Source organism: Anabrus simplex, chromosome 3 (genome assembly GCF_040414725.1).
Source record: "Anabrus simplex isolate iqAnaSimp1 chromosome 3, ASM4041472v1, whole genome shotgun sequence".
NCBI lineage: Eukaryota > Metazoa > Arthropoda > Insecta > Orthoptera > Tettigoniidae > Anabrus > Anabrus simplex.
The window spans coordinates 292,390,540-292,405,111 of record NC_090267.1 but is presented as its reverse complement, the minus strand read 5'-3'; the positions used below and the strand labels follow the sequence as shown (position 1 = coordinate 292,405,111).

The 14,572-nt window shown below is 39.7% G+C and overlaps 1 protein-coding gene across 2 annotated transcripts in view; it reads left to right on the top strand.

Moving 5' to 3' along the window:
* Positions 1 to 8,178, top strand: part of LOC136866279 (uncharacterized) — a 156,769-nt gene extending 148,591 nt beyond the window's left edge. For both annotated transcript variants that reach the window (XM_067143102.2, XM_067143101.2), the window contains exon 6: positions 4,861 to 8,178. In XM_067143102.2, the coding sequence (XP_066999203.2) occupies positions 4,861 to 7,364 (2,504 nt within the window). In that variant the 3' untranslated portion in view covers positions 7,365 to 8,178. The remainder of the gene's footprint in view (positions 1 to 4,860) is intronic.
* The last annotated feature ends 6,394 nt before the right edge of the window (positions 8,179 to 14,572 follow it).

Here is a 14,572-nt window from a genome sequence, read left to right as displayed (position 1 = left end):
CTCATCCATTTCTGTGACTTCTGCCCTAAGGTGTTCTCTTCTGACTCTTCTCAGTGGTGTGTTTGTTTCCTTATTTCTCCTGATTTTTTCCAAATTTGTCACAGTTTTATTCTCGTTCCATGATTTCCACACCTCAAATCTTTCTTTGATTGCTTTTTCGCATTCTGCATTCCACCATGCATGCTTGCTTCGACGTTTTGTAGATGCTAATTCAACTGCTGGCTCCTGCAGATTTTTTGTCACTTCATTCCAATTTTTTGGCACCTGTAGCTTTTTCCTGTATTCTTCCCTCTTTTCTTGGATGAGTAATTCATGGTCATTTTTTGGTACTCTATTGCCACAGGTATGTGTTTTCCATCCGGGTATGAAATTCATCTTAATCTGTGATAAGTCTGATGTTACATTAACCGCTTTTCTAACTTTGACGTTATGAATTTCCTTGTAATTGTTCTTAGATATCCCTACAGGGTCCAGTTGAAATTCGCTTAGCAAGGTGTTTGGTGATACCCATGTTTCCTTTTTGTTGGGGCATGCTTTGAAATGGGTAGACATGAGTTTTAAGTTGTTCATGTAGCATAAATTGATCAGTCTTTCTCCGTTTTTATTCGTCCTGTTGTGTGCCGGATATTGTCCAACTATTTCAGTGTACTTCCTTTCCCACCCCACTTGTGCATTAAAGTCCCCCAGGAGAATTTTGATGTTATTTTTTGGGATCTTGAGTATTTCATCCCCCAGTTTGTCCCAAAACTCTTCAACCATATCGGGGTTCTTTTTATTATCCTCGTTTATTGGTGCATGAGCATTTATCAGCATGTATTTCTTATTCACTGATTTGACCATCATGAGCGATAGTCTTGAGTTTACACTCTTGAAGTCGACTATAATGTTTAGAAACTTTTTGTTTACTACAAAGACTGTTCCCAGTTGTGGGACGTTTTTCATGATCTTTTTTCCCGGCCTTTCCTTTGAAGATTCTGAACCCATCTGATTCAACGGGTTCTTCATCCATGTACCGCGTTTCCTGGAGGGGTAGTATCGAGATCTCGAGTCTATGTTGCTCCGCTGTTAAATGTTTCAGTTTCCAACCTGAACAAGGGAGTTGATGTTGAATGTTCCTAAAATAGTATTTTCTCTTATTCTTGAATTTAGCAATGTTCTTGTGGTGCTCAGATTCACTCACGAGCTTCAAAATGTCAGGCACCCTGGAATCCGAAACCCTGATTTTGTCTTCAGGGTAATTTAATTCGTAATAAACTTGTTCCATGATACTCGTGTTAATGTTCATTTTAGGGGTTAGCCATAGTCCAACATTGTACAGCTAAGGTTGTTAGCCTTAGAGGGCCTCATGATGTTTTCTGGCGAAAGGCAGGCATTTCCTCTTACCTTAAATAGGTATTGTTTTCCTGCCAATACTCGGGTGGCTAATTGCAGTGGTTACCCACTGGGTGATGGGGTCGCCACATCTCTACTCCGTAATTATTATTATTATTATTATTATTATTATTATTATTATTATTATTATTATTATTATTATTATTATTTGCGTTATTTCAATGTGTCTCTTCAAATTAGAAACCCTTTCCCTGTGACTGAGTTTTTGTCCACATAAATCCCATCAAGTGTTTTGCTCATTGCCCACAACACAGCGTGAAGCACAAAACTCAAACTGGGAAGACCACGTGGAAATGTTTCAAGAAGCTACGCTACTGTATGTATTGCCACCAGTAAGCCCACTGCAACACACTTCAGATAACTAAAAAATAACTGTTACCAGTTGATAAATAACAGAGTAGGAATATCAGTACTGCCTATAACCTGTTACAAAATTATCACTCATGCCTGTGCAGGAGTGCATGCTTCAGCGAGCATCAGTGCTTTCTTATGGAGCCTAATATTCGTTAGCCAATCAGGAACTCCCTTCTCTTCCCTTTGTTTTGCTGAGACAGTTACTGTAGTATTAGGGTCTCTGGTGGAGCATAATATTTCTGGAACAGCTTACTGTGATGGAACAGGATACATTGGATACATCATCATATTATGATATTTAACCCATCTCTAGTACTAATGGTTCTGGACATCCATGCGTGATCTTCATGGCCTGTTGCAAACGTGCTGAAGATTTGGCCCATTCTTCACTTGGCGTGCATATTGAATCCTCTGTCCTTACCCTTCAGAGTGACTTTTATCAGAGAAAAGAATTTCTTCTACTGTTCTGATGTCCAATCCTGATAACAGCATTCCCACAAGAGACATTATGTTCTTCTCTGTAAGTTTGAAGTTGTTAATTTAGCGAGTACATACTTAGACTTGTATCCAGTTTTATGTAGATGATACATAAAAGGGCTCTTCAGCATAAGTGGCATATGAATACCAATAAAATAAATTCAGTTTAATTGTCTGTTTGTTGATAATAGCAGATTCTGTTGAAGTAGTTATCCATTGAGTGAGAGATCCAGAACCCAAATCAAATCTGGAAAGTAGTCACATTTTCAACTTTGTCAGGAATTTGTTGGTCACTGTAAATAGGGAAACTTGCAATGTCTGAGAGTTTCTTATCTCTACCCAGTTAACTTTATTTTGTTTGATCTGCTACTTGCATATTCACTCAGTCACACATCAGTTCATTTATTTTCATTTACCATTATATTCAACATTTAATTTGTCATATATTTCTATGATATTTATTGGTATTTTTTATGTCTGTTCATGCATTTATGATGCAGCTATTGGAAAATGCAAGTATTGAAAAGGAACAACAAAGTCTCAAATCAAGTCATATATAAAGAGGTAGGAACATGAAAAGGAACACATAATAGAATGAACATAATGGCAGGTCAGTCTGGAAAGAGGGGAGCAACAGAAAGAGTCGAGGACAAACATAGAAACACAAAAGAACGAGGACAATCTCCACATCTTCATACACTGCCATCTTCACATAGATAGGCTCTCTTATCAATCCCATTTCATCATCATCCATCTCGTCTCAGCCCCTGATCAGCTTATTTCTGCTTCCTAGCTTCATCAGGAGGGTGGGCTTCCCACATCAAGATAGAAGATTTGTCAAGATGGCCCCTCAAATAGTGTTGAAGCCCACCCTCCTGATGAAGCTGGAAAGCAGAAACAAGCTTGCTTGGTGGAAGCGAGGAGAAGGGGCTGAAAAGAAATGTATGTAGAAGAACTGGGATTGATAAGGAGGGAGGATATCTATTTGAAGAGAGCAGTGTAGGAAGATGTGGAGTTTGTGTTTTCTTATTTGTATTTGTTTCATTTGTTTCTTTCTGTTGCTCCCTCTTCCCACACTGATATTCCCCTATGCTCATCTTATTGTGTGCTCCTTTTCATGTTCCTGTCTCACTACAAATGACTTTGACTAATGGAAAATACAAAAAATTAATAAAGAAGAGGGAGGTTGTAGTTTTATGTGACTGTTGATATGTTCATAGCCACAGGACCTCCAATCAAACCACAGGAACTTGGCTCTTCGTTCAAAAATTCCATGTACATTGGCCAGAATTTGGTATAGGAGAATGCTCAGAATAGTCTGGACAGATTTTGTAACTAATAATGAAGTGTTAAGGAGAGCTGGAGCTGAGTGTGAGCTGGCAAACATCATTAAAGCCGGGAAAACAGCATATTTAGGCCATGTTCTATGAGGTAGAAAGTACAGGCTTCTACAACTCACATTACAAGGAAAGATAGAAGGTAAGTGAGGAGCTGGTAGACCACCAATCTTATGGCTCCAAAGCATCAAAGACTGGACTTGCCTCAACAACACTGAATAACTCTTTTAAGTTGGGTAAAGAAAGGGGTGCTTTTTTCCAGGGTGATCGCCGATGACTGGGGGACCGTATGTGGCACTTGGAGCTTTGCATTTGAGTCTGCAAGCATTTCAGTGATTTAAAATCTCATCCTTTTTATCCCCCCAAAATTAATATCTTCTCTCTTCTTCATCCGTTCCCTTTTCCAGATTCTCTCTGGTTAGGGTAGTGTGCCAAAGCCCTCCATGTTACTCGATCTTTCTACCATTCCTCTTCTAGTACTTTATTACTATCAACTCCTCTATTTGCAATACAGTCCACAACAGAGCTCCTCCATCTCATTCTAGGACATCCCCTAGGCCTCTTTCCAGTCTCCGTATCCATGAATGTTCTCTTTGGTATTCTCTCTCCTGGCATTCTCATCATGTGTCCAAACAATTTTAGCTTTGCTATATCAATCTCTTCTTGAAGTTTACACACTCCCACACTTCTCCTTATTTCCTCATTTTATATTCTTTCTCATCTTGTCTTTCCCTGTATTCTACTCAAGAACCTCATTCAAAATTAATATAGTGTTCATATTTAGGAAGATACAGCATGTTATTGTATGTGGGGTGCTTGATTGATTCTTTTATAATGATGTGAACAAATTCCTAAGCATCATGTTATATGTTGATAAAGCAAACACTAAAACTCATTTGTACCAATGAATGATTTTGAGATTGTCCTTGCAAAGTGTCATCTTCTTGGAATACATACCACTTTTCTGTAGTTCTTGTCATACATTTTCCCGGTTTTAGACTAACTACTATCTCCTTTTTAAATCTTTCTTGCCCATTTGTATTTGCAGTTCTGTGATCTAAAATGTCTTCCTTATTTGTACAATTGTGTACTTTACTTACCATTCATACAGTAACTTGATGTTTAATACATTAATATAAATGAAATGAACTTTGATTTGTTGTGCCTGAGTATGGTTTCTTTCTATGTATGGTGATGTTTTTTTAAACTGTGCTAGTGAAATTTGTTAATATCTATGTATGTATTAGTCATGCATTGATATTAGCACTGCAGTTTTTATTAACAACAGTTTGAACACCAGATCCATCTTCGTCGGAGGAGCCCTCGCCTTCCAGGCAACTCCGTCCGAGGGCAGAGAGAGCTCCAACCCTCTGCCCTAAGTGCCACCAGCTGCTCCCATCGACGAGGCAGGCTGAAAGTCGCCAGTTACGACCAGTGTGCAGTTGTTCGACTGTTGAATCATCTGTCACCCTGACCAAGGCCCCCCGTGCCGCTGCAGATCCGGTACGGAGGAGGCCACACCAAAGGAGCATTCCTACTAGAAGAATACAGCGTGCAGGTACGAGGGTATTGAGAGGTACAGACAGTAAGGTAGGGAGAAATACATCATTTCCTTCCTCTGAATCAAGTATATCTTCATTCTCTCTCACTATGGCATCTTCTGATGATGACAAGAAGGCCCTAACATATTCAGCTGTTGATAATCCCAAGCCTACCTCAACAACTGAATTGGTATCTGATCATGCTCTTCAAAGAGTTACTGCAGAAACCAGTTTAGTGACAGAGAGTGTAACTGCTTCAAGTACTGAAGCTGGCAAACAAAGTATAGAGGCCTCTGCAGAAAGTGAGTCAGAAGACAATGTAAGGGAAGTATTTGTGGGTGAATGGTCCATGCCAGGCACATCACGGCATGGGTTAAGGAGTAGTTACACTGACATTGGACTTGGTTCTCTCTCTGAAGAGCAAAAATTAGGTTTATTAAGTATAATAAAATCTGAAGGGGAGGAAACTCATCGAAAAAGTCCTCTTAAAAGTAAAAAGGACATTAAAAATGAGGAGAATTTACAGCGAGTGAGTGCTTCTAGTCAGATTGAAGGGGAGAGTATGATGGGGTTTACAGTACCTGGTATCTCTTCTGAGAAGGAAACTTTTGTTAAGAGGAAATTGAAAGGAACCCCATCATCTGGTCGTCATGTTTGCCCTGTGTGTTCTAAAGCATTTGGTAGCCCAGGTAAGCTAGGTCAGCATATGTATTCTCACACTGGGGAACGCCCATTTGAATGTACACAGTGTAACAAAGCATTCTCTTCTAAATTTAAGTTAGTGCGTCATGTTCTCATTCATTCTGATGAACGTAGATATCGGTGTACAGTGTGTGAACGGACGTTTCACCGTAAAGATCATTTAAAAAATCATGTTAAAGTTCATAGTCCCGTAAAAAAAACATTCCACTGTGAACGTGAAGGTTGTAGTAAGGAATACAGTTCTTTTCTTAGTTTTCGAAAACATGTTGCTGTGCATGCTGCAGAAGAAGGAAATTTGGAGTGCAAGATGTGTGGCAAAACTTTTGCTACAAAGGAAGAGATTGTGTATCATCTGAAAGTTCATGCAGGATCACGAACTGTCAAGAACCCTTCGGACAAAAAGTACCGTTGTGATCATTGTGAGAGGAAATTTTTTACTCGCAAAGATGTACGACGACATCTAGTTGTACACACTGGTAAGCGAGATTTCCTCTGTCAGTTCTGCCCTCAGAGATTTGGAAGGAAAGATCATCTTGTTCGACACATTAAAAAGAGCCATCACAATACAAGTCCAGGAAATATCTCTCGTGGTCGTGGTAAGAGACTGAGACCAACTACTGTTGTTAGTCGTGAACTAGAAGTATCCCCCACTAAGAAATCTCTGCCAAGAGCTTCAGTTTCAAAATTATCCTCAACCCAGCATTTGAGGGGACAAGAACTTGGTGGACCAGGATTTAGCACTCAAGAATCAGTTGGTGAAGTAATTCTTTTACCTGGCACATCTGTTTCTTATCCTGAAAGCAGTGATGATAAAGATGTACTACTCCTTGAGACTAGAGGTCAGTTAGAAGATCCATTGAAAATTCCTGGTGTTGAAACTATGTTACGACGACGTTCATCTAGTGATAGTTCTATGTTATTGAAATCAGAAGTACCTCACTTACCTCCTGTTGAGCGATCGTCAGTCACCGTTCATCATCGTCCAAGGACAGTACCAACATCTGAAGAAGAACTTTCATCAAGTTTGTTTTACGGACACCCACCATCTGTTCCACCTCCTCCGTATCCCAGTACACCACCAGAACTTCGCTCATCTTACAAAGCCTTTGAGCATGGAGGAACGGTCAAGATGGAATTCCCATCTCCTGGATCAACAAGACTTGCTCCAGCGGAAGGAGCTATGGACTTCAGCCAATTTTTAAGTCTCATGCCATCTACTTCATCTTCTGTAACAGACTTATCTGAAACTCTTGATGAAGGAACAGGTGAAGTACCCGAAGACCTTCACCGTTTGCTAACTGTGGGGGAGTCTGGCTCAGAAGGTCATTTATTAGTGTCAGATCCTAATATCTCTTCACAGTTTCTGCACCTGATGGAGTCAGCAACGTCATCATTGGACATCCCCAGCTCTTCAACTGTGCCTACTGGAACTACCAGCTCTTCAGAAATGATGGCTTCTCTTCTGGAGTCCTCAGAAGATGTTAATGCAACCCAGGCCCCAACGCCACTACCTCGCTTTACTCAGGCGTTCCAGCAACAGCAGCAGCAGCCACCTCCATGACTAATAGTAATTTTTATTGTATGGTTCACTTACAATATCAATTTCATTACATATCGTCTCTCTTTTGCATCATATTGTACTCCAAGCTATCACTGTATTCACTTTTTAATCATTTCATTTAGTGTCACAATCTCTCTCTTTGTTTTATTTCAATTTATATACCTCAAATGAGCACAACTGCAGAACATAGTATTTTTATGCACATATGTAATGGTCTGTAATATAAAATGCACTGATAAAAGTATAAAATTGATTATTATGTGCAATTTATTTCAAAGGACTTGAGAAAAAAATATGAAAAATATTAAATATACCTCCAAATTTGATTTATTTTTGTAAATCTTTACAGAATGTTACATGGTATTTTCTAAGAACTGAATTTTGATGTGGGTAGCAGGTGTATGTTATTGAAGATTATATTCCCTACAGTGTTTGTAGCATTTATAATGATGTTACATCTGTCTTAACATGAACGATGTATAAATGTTTGAAATATTTAAAGCGCCTGGAAAATAACTGGAGAATATTTTCAAGTATAGTATATGGGGTCAGGTCATATTGAGACTTTTGACTATTATTTAATTACATTTTGGGTTGTTACTGAACAGTGATTATTCAACTTTGTTTAATATTTCTGTTCAAATATTTTCTGAATGCGAATTATGAATTTTATGGAAATAATTTTCTGTGCATACAATTTATTAAAATTGTAGCCTAGTTAATGAACTTAACTTTATGGTACCAAATTTGATAATATGTATTGCATTTCCTTACTTGACTCTGGTGTGAAACTGTTTCTTAGATGGAGAAATAACTGTCATAGATAATTTATCTGCTGTAAGATATAGATTTTAAAATTTCCAGGAAAGCGATTGTCATTGTAAATAAAAAATGACCCTATTTCAGTGAAACAGTTTGCTTTGTTATTAACTACACAAAAATCTATATTCTTAAACTGCTCTTGAAAGTTCTTTTCTGAGGAAAGCAGAACTTCTTTTTTCTTCAAATAGGCCAACTAAGGACCCCTCTGCTTGGAGAGGGACTTGATATTTGCCCAATACTCACGCATTCTCTGGCTATGCTTCTCCCTTTCCTTTGTCCAAAGGGCGCCTCTTTTTTTACTTGCTGGTCTGTCCTGAAACCTCTTTTGTTTGATTATTCTTCTGAGAGGTGCTCGGTTTCTGATGTCTTTTCCAGTTACTTCCAGTTCCTGCCTGTCTTTCTTCACTACTGTTAGCCATGGTGTCCCTATCTTTCGGTTTGCCCATTAGTTGAGAAGCTGGTAGGTCATCCTAGTTGGGTTCATCCTCGTGACATGTCCTTAGAAGGTCAGGCGCCTCTTCCTGGCTACGTCTGTGATTTTCTTCAGTATTACTGTATAGCTCCTGGTTTGGTCACCTTCTGTACTCGCCATCTACTTTGATCAGTCCTAGTATCTTTCTCAAGATCTTTCTTTCCTGGGCCTCCAGTTTGTCCAACAATCCTTTCCTGTTCAGCATCAAGCATTCTGTGGCATATAGGGCTTCTGGGCAGATAACTGTCTGGTAGTGCCTCAATTTGGTGTTAGGAGAGAGACATTTCTTATATAAATGTTCTTGGTCAGTTGATATGCTAACTCTTGGTTTGTTAATCTGGGTTGTTAATGTTACCCCTTCTGACACATTGGGATCCAGCCATTCTGCCAGGTACCTAAATCTGTTGACTTTCTCAGTCTGGCCCTGTTCCAACTGTAGTTTGCTGGGAGTATCACTGATATTGGTGAAGTATTTTGTCTTTTCTAGAGATACGCCAAACAGTCAACTAGTAGCCCCTTCCGTTAGTGTCCCAGGTAAATACCACTTGGTACCTTCTGTTCTTCCAGTTCTTTCTGCCACACTCTGATGACCTTGTCCAATGAACACTTGAAGAGGAGAGGGAAAGTCCATCTCCCTGTCTAACTCCTGTTTTTATTTCAAAACTTTCCGAAAGTGTTCCTCTGAACTTCACCCGTGATCGCATATTACTCAGGGTCTTTTGGATAAGGCTGTGAGTCTTATGGTTCAGGCCCATTTCCTGCAGAATTCTCATGAGGGTAGTTCTGTTTACTGAGTCGTATGCTTTCATAAGGTCAACAAAGGTGACTACATACTTCTTGCATGCTAGTTTAACTTGCATTAGTACTGACTTCAAGTTCAGGATCTGTTCAGCACAAGGACATGCTTTTTCTGAAAACACCTTGGTATTCCCCCAGTTGTGGGTCCAAGAGGTTTGGCTCTGTTCATTAAGGCCTTAGATAATATCTTACAGGTAACTGGTATCAATGAGATCCCTCTATAGTTGTTCATGTCAGTCAAGTCATTCTTCTTTTGTAAGGGGTGGATCAGAGCAGATATCCAGTCATCTGGTAGCCTCTCAGTTTCCCAGATGTTCCGTAGGATCTCTGTCAACTTGCTGATTGCTTTGTCCCTGGCCTGCTTCCATAGTTCGGCAACTATTGCATCTTCTCCCGATGCTTTGTTATTTTTCAGAGATTGGATAATGATTGTTACTTCTTCTTATTATTATTCTTCTGTTGGAGGAAGAGAGTTTGATCGTCTGGGTCTGTCTTGATAGACAAAGAAAGTCTTAGGGGACTCGCAGTTGAGGTGATTCTCCAAGTATTTGGCCAATTGGTTCCCATCTGGTCCTCTGAAGTGTAGGCTTGGGTGGGGTATAGTGCCTGAGGTTTCGTTTGAAGGTCTTGTAGAAGTTTCTGGAGTTGTTCTTTAAGTCTTCATCTAATTGCATTAATTGGTCCTGGGTGTATTGTCGCTTAACCTTTCTGATAATACTGGCAGTTTATCGACGCTGCTCGATGAACTTATCCCAATTTGCTTGGGACTTTTATGAGTTCCATCGTAGCCAAGCTACCTGTCTCTGTGCAATTGCTTGATCGCAGATACTGGTCCACCAGGTGTTTCTTTTGTTTCATTAACAGGGCAACTTCTGTGGCAACTTCGACTAAGTTGTCCCATTGTTGGTCCCAGATGTAACTCACATATTCTAGCGCTTGCGCTTTCTCTGTAATCATGTTGCTTGATTTCAGTTTCTCCAGGTTAAACTTAGTGAGTTTGGGTTTTTGCGTTCTTTTTGTATTTCTGGGTAAGAACCAAAATTTTATTTTGGAGAGGTAAGTGTCCTGAGTCCAGATTCGCCCCTCTTAGTATCCTGACGTTTTGTATTTCTTTTGAAATGGCCACCTGGTCTATCTGAAATTTTCCAAGGAGTTTGTATGGTGAAATCCATGTCTTCTGCTTTCTTGGTAGACGTTTGAAAGCCATTGATTTCATTACTAGACTAAAGGTCTTACAGAGTCCAACAAGTCGTTCTCCATTTCTGTTGGTCCGCATGTGAGCTGGGTATTCCTCACTATGTGTTTATATTTCCGCTCCTTTCCTAGCTGAGCGTTAAAATCAACCAATAAGATGATTGTATGGCGCTCTGGAATCTTATTAATCGTATCTTCGAGTTCTTCCCAAAACTTGTCTGTGTCTTCAGGATTCCACTTGTCCTGGTTAATGGGTGCATGTACATTCACAACTGTGTAGACCTTATTGGTGCACCGAAATGTTAGTAGAGATACTCTGCTGTTGGGGGAATGGAAGTTGATAACTGAATCCAGTATTTTGTGGCTGAGCCGGCCCCGTGGTGTAGAGGTAGCGTGCATGCCTCTTACCCGGAGGCCCCGGGTTCGATTCCCGGCCATGTCAGGGATTTTTACCTGGACCTGAGGACTGGTTCCAGGTCCAGTCAGCCTACGTGATTAGAATTGAGGAGCTATCTGACGGTGAGATGGCGGCCCCGGTCTAGAAAGCCAAGAATAACGGCCGAGAGGATTCGTCGTGCTGACCACACGACACCTCGTAATCTGCTGGCCTTCGGGCTGAGCAGCAGCCGCTTGGTAGGCCAAGGCCTTTCAAGGACTGTAGTGCCATGGGGTTTTATTTTGTGGCTGACAGTGAAGCCAGTCCCCAAATGAGGGACGTTCTTTACCTTCCGACGCCCCACTTTTCTATTGAAGATCCGGTATCCCTGAGATTCAAATGCATATTCATCAGAATATCTGGTTTCTTGTACTACCGTGATCAGACTCTGGTGTTCTGTCAAAGTGTCTGTTAGATGTTTCAGTTTACCTATCTTGATTAGGGAGTTGACATTCAACGTGGCAAAGTAGTTGGGCTGTTTATGCCTTACCTTGTTGCAAGAGGTTTCAGGATGCTCTGACTCATCCTTGTAGCATTTCGGTGTGGGCTCTGCAGAATCCAAAGGCCCATGAACATCACTGAAAGTGATGGTGGATTGGGTACCACCTGGAGTAATCATTTCTGTATGTTTGTCCTCCATGCTTTAGTTGAAAACTGTGTTGGATGGATTAGGGTTATTACATCCTAATCATGTTACTACCGAGGTTGATCCGCGGGTTCATTTCCGAGGTATTTTCACCAGCCTACATTGTTGTAGGCCCCCTATCCGCCACCTGGGGATGCACCCTAACAGGCTCCCCCGAGGGAACATTGATATTGAATAACCCTGTTAGTTAGCATAATAATCCATTGGCCAATTTGGTTCTTTCTGTATATTCTATTTCCATTTCAGTGGTCATTTTATATGTAGTACCGTATTCTTGATATGTACCACCATAGTTGGGAATGAGTGGAAAGCTGTAAGTTTATTAAGATACCTTCTGACACAGTCATAAAGTTGTTAGGTGACAAACTGACAGGACAGTTAATGCGTATTGTAGAGCCTTACCTTTTTTCTCCTCCCATTATTTATTAGTAAGAGGTTGGTTGTAAGGTATTCTATTGTCACATAGTCGGCAACAGTTTGGTCTTTGTGGTCATAAAGGGAATAATGCTGTCATTCCAAGAGCATTTTTAGATGTCCCCTTTCCCCTTTTGTTATACACTTCAGTTGCCTGATTTAGATTATATAAGAAACCCAAATTAAGAGTGCTTCAAAAAGCGTACCATGCCATTCCAAGCAGGCAGTCCTGGGCTGTCAGAGCTGAGAGGCAGCCTCAGGGGAGGGCAATAGCGAGTGACTGGGAAAGAGGTAGAGGGTATAGAAAGTTCAAGAATTATGACAATCAGCCTTTTAAAAATATATACAACTAAATAAAACTGTCCTTTTGTCTTAATTTAGGAGAACACCTGACATTTCTTAGGTTTCACCAATTTGATGATGTCAGGGAAAAATTGTTTGAGCAGAATGAATGTGTGTAACCCTGCTTCCAACATAACATTGGACAAACATGACCTTATTTTACTGTTATTCAGGTTCATGACTGAGAATGTGTGTTCGCAAAGGTATGTAGAGCCATGGTGAGCATACTGGCCTTTGGTTTAGAGGGCCCAGGGTTCATTTCTCAGCTGAGGTGAGGATTTTAACTGTGTATGGTTAATTCTTCTGGCTTCGGGACTGGGTATTTTTGTTCGTCTTAATACACTTCTCTTCATGTACATACAACACACCGCAGTACCATCCACCATAGAAACACACAATAGTGAATACATCCCTCCACATAAGGTTGGTGTTAGGAAAACTGGGCCAATTCCAGAAGTACTGACCCGAATTAATTGTGAAGGAAAAAAAAAAAAGGCTAGGAAGTAGAAGAAAAAGATTTGCATGCCAATGCATAGATACTCATAAACTCTTCTTGTTCCACATTCTTATAAAATACAAGGAGGCTGCCTGGAATATTATAACACCTATCTTTCATAATTGTGTTACAATGAAGCCTAATCAGTTTCATTTTGAAATTTGACTGGAGCCTGCTCAAAATTTACAACAAAAAAGAGCATCATGAAGATACTTAATTCAGGTGAAATTTTATAGATATTCCTAAACCATTGTCGACATGTTTAAGAGCTTCACAGTAATTATCAGTGTTACAATCGGACAAGTCAAATGGTTTTGAAGGTAGGAATTTTTCAAAATTTCTCCTGGTATTATTTATCAAACAATAAATGTTCTATCTTAAAAGTGCGAATTCTGTCCCAGATAGCACTGATCAGTATATTTCTGCCAAGCAAAGAAACATTTAAATCACTTGTGGTTTGTACGCTGAATAATAAGGGAAGTCCAGAAACCTAGCATATATATCCTTGAATCATCACGGCCACAGCAACAGAGAGTAGTAGTTGGAAGTGGGGGGTGGACGTTGTCGGTTGCAGCATCAGGACTCCCTAGCCTTAAAATGCAAAGTTGGAATGGCTTCAATTAGACTAATTTATTTCTTAATTGGGACCAATGTAGTTCACCTAAATGATAAATACCTTGGTAATTATAATATGGATCAATGTAGAGAATTAAAACCGACAAAAGATATATTTAAAAATTGCAAACTTATTCCAGTTTTGAAGAAACTGGAAATGTTTTAAGATATATCTGGAAAGTAAATGAATGTATCATATTAAGTAAACATTTTATATCAAATGCAATTATGTAAGATATTTTGATCCAAAATATGGAATTTTAGAGCTAATTCAACAATATAAATCCAAGAAACAACGGTAAACAATGATATTGTTGGAATCTGCACTTTTAAAGTGACATATTTTCTTACCCAGAATTTAGATTGCTATGCTTGGAGGTGTATGAAAACACACTGGAATCAGAAATGTTACAACTTGGAAGGAAAATCCAATTATGACCATGAATTTCCAAGTCAGCGAAATATATGTGATTTTCTCAAGTAAATCTCAGAACTACCATAGTTACTTATAATTCTTATCACGGAATTTACACACCCTGACTTTTTAAATTCAAAGTGGTAGTGTAGGTAGTGGGGGGGGGGGGGGGGGGGGAATTTGGCATTTTTTCTCGACCATTTACTATGCAGTTCTGTAAGCGTTGCAAAATTTAGGTGGCAAGTAGCTATCTTTCTATTTTGAAATCTGGTATTTCCAAATTGCAACACTCAATTAGTTCTGTGTGTGTGTGTTTTTTAATGCTGATCTGATTCGGTAACACTCTGTGGAGTCTGTTATGAACATAAATTCTATGCGAGTGCTTTGCGTTTGTAGTGATCTCGTAACTTACTGTTATTAAATCTACAGTGGACAAGTATGTAAGTAATACTGCATTGTATAAACTCATGACAATCAATTACCCCCAGAATTCACAGGAATAGGGTAATGGACCATACATTTTTGGTGTCCGAGCGCGATGTGCAGTACTGGCGGAAA